The sequence below is a fragment of the Merops nubicus genome, unplaced genomic scaffold (genome assembly GCF_000691845.1).
Source record: "Merops nubicus isolate BGI_N331 unplaced genomic scaffold, ASM69184v1 scaffold25337, whole genome shotgun sequence".
Lineage (NCBI taxonomy): Eukaryota > Metazoa > Chordata > Aves > Coraciiformes > Meropidae > Merops > Merops nubicus.
The window spans coordinates 12,549-22,359 of record NW_008618695.1 but is presented as its reverse complement, the minus strand read 5'-3'; the positions used below and the strand labels follow the sequence as shown (position 1 = coordinate 22,359).

The window sequence follows — 9,811 nt, the reverse complement described above, 5'->3', positions numbered from 1 at the left end:
CAGGAATGCTGAAATTGTGGAAAACAAATATAAAATGGACTGATTTACAGATGCAGTTACAAAAAGCTGAGGTGCAGAGGGCAGAGGCAGGAGTCAGGAGGGTCAAGGGAAGGCTGGAGAGAAGAGTGGTTTGAGGGCACAGTATCTGTCAGAGGAGGGGAGTGAATCTTCAGCGCATCCAACAACAAAATCAATGTGTACTCTTCTGTCCCATGAGCAAGGGAGAGGAAACGCCAACTAGATTTGTCAAAGGCAGCAAAATTTGGCCTAGAGGTGGGGAGATGAGCATATCCTGGCCCTCAAAAGAGAAGTATCTGCTGAACAGCTGGAAATTCCCCCTAAAGAATGGAGAAGCACTTGTCCTGGAGCACACTGACAGCATGTTTACTGCAAACTGGAAAGGCAGCAATAAAACACCATTAATCCCTTTAAGTGTTTCAGGAGACATGCTATTAAATTCTCAAATGAAGTGCTAAGTGCAATGGCTTCCTAACTTATCCTTAACTAGTAACAGAATGTGTAACTAATTGAACTCTAGTGTTAAGTGAAATTCAGGGGGAAAAGGAGCTTTTTTCATACTTTAAACAGACCTTTGTACATCATTCACACAAAGAATTACTGCTGGAGTTAGTAACTGTTTATATTTCATGTGGAGGTGTCTCAGATAAAACTAGAAGTATGGTTTCACACGGATTCTGGAGTCCCCCTGTACCTGCAGAGTTTAAGATAACTGAGTATCTACTTGGTCAAAGCAACCCAACATCATGCTGTTGTAACAGGACAAAGGACAACACACATTCATTAAAGATAGCTTGCTTGTTCCTGGAACAATTTATACTTAACTCACTGGGCAGCAAAAGATGTCTAAATGTCTGCCACCTTGGTCCCTAATATCCCTGACACAATCATTAAGTTTCCATTTAGGTTGCAGGGGGAGAACAAAGTAATTATTGCATCAGACTTCAGATTTCAGTTCACATAACACAGAGAAAAGCTGATCCCAGCAGAAAACATGCTCTCAGACTACACAAATGAGTGCCCAGACCTACAGCAAATTCTGTCCGTTGTGATCCTCAGTGCACAATTAATATGCTGTCAACAGAGGTTGATGGAGAAAAATACAGCGGGGTCACTGGGAGTCAAGGAGCATAAAAAATGGTCACCTACTCATCATCTCATCATGAGTGCTTATTTTAACAGTTTTTTTTAATGGGGGGGCAAGGGGGGGGGCAATTGCCTTTCATTTTTGCTATATACTTGAGCTAAAATGGAAAATTATCTCATTTTAGGATATCATAACAGACTAGACAATTGTATTTAACGCAAAATTGAGGTCATCATCCTCACACTCCAGAGCAGGTTGTGATGTATTTTTATTTACTGCCTTTTCCAAATATTGCATGCAAGAAGACATTTTCACCCCACTAGTAACCAAACCTCATAAAAAGACAATAGCAAGAGACAGTAAAAGACCACACCTAGGCAGAAAAGTGATCTTTGCTTTTACACCTGTAATATGACATCTTTTCAGAAGATTGTGCATACCAGAATCCCCAATTTCTACCTTAATACTGCATAAGGAAGTCTGTAAGAGAAAGAAGCTACTCGTAAAGATTAATTTTACTGAGATCTAGAAATATTCCGATCCCAAAAGCAGAAATGCAGGTAAGGAAATGGGTCTATTCAGTTTCAGATACTTAAAGCAAATACAAAGTAACATTGCATGATCTTAGATTGAAAAGACATTTCAAAAAACCCACCACTATACTTCAAGTCATTAGAAACATGCCCAACATTTTATTTCTAAAGAAATATTGATACATTTGATCTGCCATTCAACATCCTGTCATAGGGAAAACATATCATTTAATGTGAAAAATAAAATAAATTCAACATAACCATGAAGCAATTAATGTATTAAAAAAGCCTTGCCACTTACTGGCTGATTCCCTCAAACGAAGCTTCTTTGGACACATTTCCACTATCAGTATTAACACCACGCTGGAAGGGAAAGGATTAAAAGGAATGTAATTCTGAGCCAATCACAAGCGTTTAAATTATAAATCATTGGGAGAACCTGAGCAGTAAGTCCTTAGGGAAACCTATATATTAGTTTACTTGAATCACTATAAATAAAAAAAAAAAGCCAGAATGTTTGTTCAAACACAGACCAATATAAGAAATCATCGGTTTCACAGGAGAACACAGAACTCAGGTTAGGATGTGCTGCTCAGGAAAATGGCAAGCTTTGATTTCTAATTCCCTTTTGTCTTGAGATGGAGCTAGGAGATCTATATAAAAATAAAGGGCAAGAGCATAACAAATGGGTAAGATTCCTTCTGAAGTAATTTCATTTTAAAATACATTATTACGCACGGCACTGGCAATGCTTAATATTTACATTTGCATGCTGCTCCCCACAGCTTTCCATTCAAGCAAGTAGCATAAGCAAGAGTATTTTGGCTGCTACACAGTAGACAAACACTTCTGACGTGTGCCTGGAAAACCCTGCGGAGCAGCATTACAGCTCTGTATCTGGAATGAGACCACAGGAGGAGAGGACCAAGTTTCCATTCATGCAGCAGAAAGAAAAGTGCTCTTTCCTTCCCTGTATACTTCTTCATGGCAGTGGGAGGAATGTGAAAGCATCACAGCTCCATCCTCTCAGTCAAAAACCACTTGAAAATTCCTGATTACAACAGGATGCTCACAGAGTGACAACTACACCAACAACTCTACATGCAGAAACACACAGCAAGAAGCAGAAGTTGGTCAAATATTCCCATGCATTTCTCTTAAAGAACATGAGAGAAAGATATAGAGTCATCTTTTATACATGTATATTTTGAGAAAACACAAAATCCAAGAGCAGCTACTGCATTTGCTGTAAGAGAAAGCTCAGAGCCAGCAAATCTTTTCTTATATGATTGGAGACAAGAAATCAGATACTCTTAATAGAGGTTTATAAAACATGTCAAGGAAACAAGCCAGGGGAGAGGTGACAGGGAAGAAGAAACTTGCAGGCTTTACCTCTACCCATCCATCCTTCTTTCAGAGACATAAGCAAGCACCATTCAAAATAGTTGGCAGATATTTGATATCACTCCCTCCTCCCAGACATCGTTCACACCAAGCCACTCTATGCAGAAAGAGTATTTCCTGAATTGTTGTGGGATATTCACAGAAAGGCCCAAACATGCTCACGACATGACCAGAGCAGCATAAGAGGAAAAAGGAGTTTAGAGTCATTGTACATAGGCTGGAGGATAGCACAGTTGATGTTAAATACACTTGCAATGTTTTACCAGGAAACAGCTAAAGCTTTTGGCAGAGAGAATATAGACTTGAAGGACATAGGTCACAAATCTTGAGATTATGGAGAGGCCAGAAGCCTAAATGTGGCATCAAATTTGGCAAAGATGGAAAGGAGAAGATATAGAATGACAGTGCAAAGGCATGCTGAACAAACTGATCTCCTTAATGAGGAAAATGAATATTCTTTAGAATAATGTGACTCACCAAAGTAAGGAGCACAGCCGGTTTCTTCGAAGCCAAGACGCTGGATATCTAAAAAGACAGATTTAGATCTATAATTTAGATTGCTATTACTTTACTTATTTTCTTCCTTATAATCACATTGATAATAATTTCATCAACATCTGCTGTACACAAAGTAAATGAGTTACAAAGACAAAAATACTCCTCTGCTATCTTTCAGATACTGTAGTATCACCTGAGACAATTTATTGTTCCACATAAAGAGATCTTTTTCCCACCAACAAGGTTTTCAAGCAGTAAGGAAGCAGAGAACAAAACAGCAATAAAGGCATTTGTTGATGGAAAATGACCCAAACAACTCAGGTGACCAAAAATAAATATGCTTTTTAAAAAAACCCACAAACTTCCCACTTGCAATTTCCATCATCTGACAGATGAGCACTGGAGTGCCTGCACTCTACATGACTCCAGCTCACATAAGTCAAAAAGCTACATCACCACAGCTTCCTTCACCCTCAGCTACTGAAATACAGGATCAAACTTCACTTCATAGCTGGACTCATCATGAAAATGAAAGGAAACATCCTCACAGCTGATGAGAGCAAAGTTTTTGGTCTGCTGAGTCAGAGATAGTGCTCTGCAGGGACAGAAATACCAGAGCCTTCCTTTTCAAGCTGCTCTCCATGAAAATCACCCACAGAGCTTGGCAGGTATACTGCCCTCACCCTGCTGAGCCTTCCTACCGAAGAAAAGATAACTGGCCAGGTGCATAAGTATACAAATATCTGCTCAGAAATTAAATGAGAAACCTAAGCAAGTCACACTCGCATTTAAAAATATGAATATATTTGCTTATTTGAGTACTAGAATGTTTCAACATAAACTAAGAGTTAAGGCAGGCAGCCTTTCCTCACAGCTCTTTGGAGGCATAAATGTATGCTCCCAAGTCAGAGCCAGGATACACAACCTTCCTGACAGCAGTTCCTTCAAATCTCCAAGGCAATGCAAAAAATGTATTTAGCAACATGTTTCTGTTGGACAAAGACACAGATTGACAGGTCTCATGACACACAGAACATGTTTATGAGACTGTCTTGGGCTTAAGACCTTAGTGTTTAAATGAAAAGGGCAGCCTTTTTTAAAAAGAAACAATAGTAAATCACAAGTGCTTTACAACAACGAAGGACACTTTCCAATAACTGGGGGCGGAGGGCAGAAGGTCCCACTGAGTTAGAAGACACACAATAACTGAAGAATAAAATTAAGCAAGATCACTGCCACATGTGGATTCTGCATTCACAGAAGAACATTCAGAGACACAGACAACTCACCTCGTTCACATAGTGGACTTCATCCACAGCATATTTTTTTTTGTAGAATTCAGGGGGATGAATCCTTTGGAAAACAACAGAAAGGAAGATTTGAGTCTAGCTTTACTATTATATTCAATAAGGACACAAACAAGGAACACTACTATCAGAAAAATAGAATCAGATATGAGGAATGTTTTAATAATCTTATCCTTGACTCCATTTCTCAAAATAAGAGATTACACAGAAAGTTGCCACAGCTACAAAAATCAACATGCTTTAATCCAGTCCATGCTTGATACTTAGATTTCACGGTTTCCTCCTGAAAAAGGATGTTTTTCAAAAGGTTTTTTTTTTTTCCACTCACTCTACACAGTACAGTTTTGTTAAAGATTTTTGCCATGCCTCCCAGCTCACCAGACGTTGGAAGGATGTGGAAATAGCAGAAGAATAGTTTGCCCAGCATTATATTCAAAAATACAAGAAATGAATAAACAAAACATTCACCTTTTACCCTGGTAACCCCTCTGATGTGAACACAAAGCAGTCTGAGGGCTATTATGACATGGGCTCTGCCACTGCTATTCCTCAGGGCACCAGAGATCCACTCCTCTAACCCAACAGGCTGTGCAGTTTCACACATCCATGTTCAAAACTAAATAGTTTCTGCTGGTTTCTCCTGATATCTAACCAGAGATTTTTGTCACTAAGAATCACGTGAAAGATCTGCCTGCAGTCAGCCGGGGCAGATGCTGGTGTGGATCAGCACTCCAGGGCTTCCCCACTGCCCCCCAAACCAGGGGCTGTAACACTGGACATTCCTTCACTTCATGGTAGCAGCCAGCTATTCACGAGACTGCAGCTTCCAATTACAATCTCTATTCTCCCTAAACTGTATGTATAATCAGTGTAATAATAATCAGTGTAATATAAATATAATCAGCGTTATAAATAAAATGATATCTAAAAAAAAGAAAAAAAAAAAGAAAAAACCCCACCCAGCTTACATCACACCACAGAGCAAAGAAACTAGGACACAAAAAATATGGTTTGAAGAGCTGGAGTTTGGAGGATCCTGTTCATTTTGCTTCCTGAGAGACAGTAGGAGGGCAAGAAGTGTGCACAGGCCTGGACTTTCAGCTGTTTAAATGTTTGACTACAAAAGCACAAGACAAATTCAGGAAAGAATAAATTAGGCTGGAGACTGAAGAACATTTCTAACCCTTGCAGTGATGAACAGCAGAAGTGGTGTGGAACACAGCTCAGCATCTTTAGGAGGTTCTCCACAACAAAGGCGTGTGCCATAGCTGCCCACAGTACCCGGTGGCGAGAGCTCTGATCCATGTCAATATTTCAATCTGGTGCACTCCTTTTTCACTTTCTGTTCCTTTATGCTCCAAACAGTACTGGGCTGAGACACGAATGACAACTTGAAAACATTTATGGTGTTCTCAATCAGTAAATCACAGATTTTTTTAAACGTTATTTATCTGTGAAAGCACTCCTCTAAAGTGCCACAAAAATATCTCATTATAAGTTCCCTTTTGCAATGCTCCTTTTGTGGACACTTCCTACCACTGTTGGAGATTTCAAAGCAATTATCATTTGCCTTCTCTCCCTGGCTAATTTTACATATAGTTTTAAAGAAAAAAATGACTACGTTCTCCTGCCTTTCTATACCCTGTATTTTATAGTTCACTTACCTCCAACTTTCACATACTCTGTTTCTCCTATAGGCATCTCCTTTTCCCCTCATCTGTTCCTCACACACTGAAGTACTCTAATATTCCAGAAACAGGACGAGCAGATTTAGCACTTTGCATTTTTGTTCTCTTTTACAGTTTCAACCAATTCATCTCGTATCAGAAGAATCCCAACTGTAAAATCAACTAATTTATGGCCAACACCAATTTATGGTAATATATGCTGTTTAGAGCAATATCTCCAAAGAACCATTTACAATTTGCTGCATTGTTTGAACTGAAGAACTGTTTTTTGTGAACTAAGTATTTCTTAAAAGTATGCTCACAAATATGCTGGATTTTATTAATTTCATTTAATGCAGTTTAAGTAAGAGTTGGTCTCATTTTCCAACACACCAATAAGAAAAACTCTGTCTTTTCACAAGCTGTTTTTCAACAACTTTTTTTTTCTTTTGTTAGTTGTCTCCTGTAATTGTGTGGTCTACAGCTCACTGCTGCTAATTTAATTCTCTTGTTATTGTTAATAATAATAATAATCCATTATTGATTCCATTCCAACTGTGATCCCTCCAACATCCCGTCTTATGTACACTAGCACTCTTTTGAGGAACAAAAGTATCTCATCATCCTTTCAAGGCTGAGGATTTTTTCTCTACTTTGAGAGAAGAAAAACAGGAGCTTCCCACAATCCTCTATCCCTTCTCAGTTATTAAACTAGGTCACCTTCCAGACACTTTTGACTCCATCACACCTAATGACAAGCTGTCACGTTTCCCAGACGTGTACCTCCTTGCTGGTCTTGTTCTTGCTACCTTGCTCAATAGTCAGCAGGACTTATAGTACAAAGTAGAAAGCCAGATTTTCTCAGCTCCTCTCTGAAGCACTCAAGGCTCTCGCTTCTTTTCTTCAGTCATTTAGCACCTCTGACTAGATGGTAAAATAAATTCACATACACTTCCCACAACCTACCACCCCCTACCCACCCCACAGGAGCCACAATGCTTCAGTGATGAAGCCACCTCTCCCACTGGAAAGATTTCTGCAGAGACCTGCCCTACTGCACAACCATACAGGTGGAGGGGCAAAATGCACATCAAAGTCTACATTAGAGCAGAGAAATTTTGTGCTGTCACATACAGAAAACCAGTATAAAAGACAAAACAAAAGCTCAGCCAGAAACAGGAGCAAAGACAACCCCTATTGAGAGCTTTCTATATTCTCTCCAGTCTTCCACTTTTTTCCCCAGTTTAGCTGAGATCTGTGAAAGATCACTATGCACCAACATTGTAGTTACTGTAAAAAAGTACCAGTGCAGAGTGCCTTAGCAGATACAGGGCTCAGCATTCATTTTTATCCAGTCCAAATGCAAACCAGGCTAAAGTCTAGCACTGACCACCACTGTCACAGGGAACAGGATCTTCCACAGAATGCTCACTGGCGTCATGAAAATCAGACTTTATATTCAGTTATGACAATTTCAAGTACATTCCAACACTTCCCAGAAATGAGAAATACTTCCCTGTACAAATGACTCTCAGCAGGTAGAATACCTTAATTGACTACAATCTTTAGGTTTGGCTTTGTCTTTTGTAATGCTGCTATGGGCTGCCAGCTCCAAAATTCTGATTAATCACTGCAGAGATTAGACACAAAAAAACCCACAGCAAGTCATAAATTAATTAGAAGGATTACCCAAGTGGAAGACACGATCCCAGATATTATTGAATCACATCTCTCCTTACCTATCAAACACTCCCTCCCCTCCCCTTCGGTAAACAGATGTGAACAGAAACAATAGCTTAATTTTTTTTTTTGGGGGGGGTAGGAGGAGAGAGAGGGGAGGAAGTGTGCAAATTTTAGATTCCCTGGCAACAAAAATTAGCAGAAAACGACAGAGAATAAATAACACACTTCAGCCCTTCGAAGGCTCAATATCCTTTCCCTATAGTTTTATAACTCCAGCCAAGCAGGTATTAGTGTTTGTTAGAAATGTCCATAGTTGGCTTCCAGAAGAGCAGGAGTCATTGTTTCACCTCATAATGGAAATAAGCAACTTAAAAATCCTGGAACAGCATCATCCTCAAGTTTATTGAAGACCAGTAACCAGGAATCCCAGTCCTTTGATTGGCTTACTGAAAAATTTCAAGTTTACTCTAAACTTTTCCATTTGTTCTAACTAAATTCACAGTGACACATGATGGCATGTTTAAAAACCAAGAGGCTTCACCAAATCACAACATAAGCACACCAATACAGATTTTGCCACAAACTATGACAGACCACAGTACTACAGCTGTCTTGTCTTCACTGCAATCCCTTGAACAGACACACACTACTGACTCCTTTGTTTACCCATCAGTAACACCAACAGCTCTGGTAGTCTATCTATAAACACACCCCAACAATATATTTTGAAACTTTTATGCAGTTGGGCTAAATTTTTACCTCACATTTTTTACAGTCTTGTATTAAACTTGTTGTGCTTCCACTTTAAACCAAATAAAAACTCGCTCTCATTGTCTAAAACCATTTTAAAGCTGTTGTTCATTACATTGCACAAGAATTCATAACAGCAAATCTTCAGAGATTTGTACAAATTTGACATTACTGTAAGAATTCCATTAAGCAACATTTCTTTGTATTCTAAAGGACTCTGGAGCAATAGCCTTGTAATAACAACATGATAAAAGAGTGTTCGAGTTTTCAGAACTGCATTCAGAAGAGAGGTACAAATGAGATGGATCTAAATCACAAATGCCAAAGAAAAACTGTGAACAGAATTTGTAACAGCTGATAGCTATTCCTGAAACGAACACATCTAAGCCAACTGCTAAAGTATTTCCAGCCTAATTGCTGATACACATTCATATGTATATGTTTTCATTTGCTTCTAAACATTTTTCCTGACAATCTTCAACATATAACAGCTTCTTCCTACTGGTCACTTTGTATTTGCATGTTTTAGTGCTTCTAGGACAGTTTCAGGTTTTAGTTCTTACAGTGGATTAGCTCTAAAATGAAATTCAGCTTTTCCTGAAGTAGCCCAGATTAGTTTTTCTTCAGTATTTCAGTTGGAGTTCCTAATTCAAAATTACTTTTTGTACTGCATAGCCTAGAATGTAAATCTATCCCTGTTGGAAAAAAATTCTTAATGGTATGTTCATTACAAAAATTTGATAAATTCTAGTTGGGACTAATCACAAACCCTTTTCTATAAATTCTACATGTTGTGACTAAACGATTACAGACACACACTCAAATAGTTATGTTGTATATGTCTCAGAAACCACCTGAGCACCT

The 9,811-nt window shown here is 38.8% G+C and overlaps 1 protein-coding gene across 1 annotated transcript in view; it reads right to left on the bottom strand.

Moving 5' to 3' along the window:
- Positions 1–9,811, bottom strand: part of LOC103776057 (xaa-Pro dipeptidase-like) — a gene marked incomplete at both ends in the record, with an annotated part of 24,054 nt that overhangs the window by 4,641 nt on the left and 9,602 nt on the right. Inside the window, 3 exons of the mRNA XM_008943545.1 lie at positions 1,940–2,001; positions 3,520–3,567; positions 4,830–4,893. Coding sequence (XP_008941793.1) covers positions 1,940–2,001; positions 3,520–3,567; positions 4,830–4,893 — 174 coding nt within the window. The remainder of the gene's footprint in view (positions 1–1,939; positions 2,002–3,519; positions 3,568–4,829; positions 4,894–9,811) is intronic.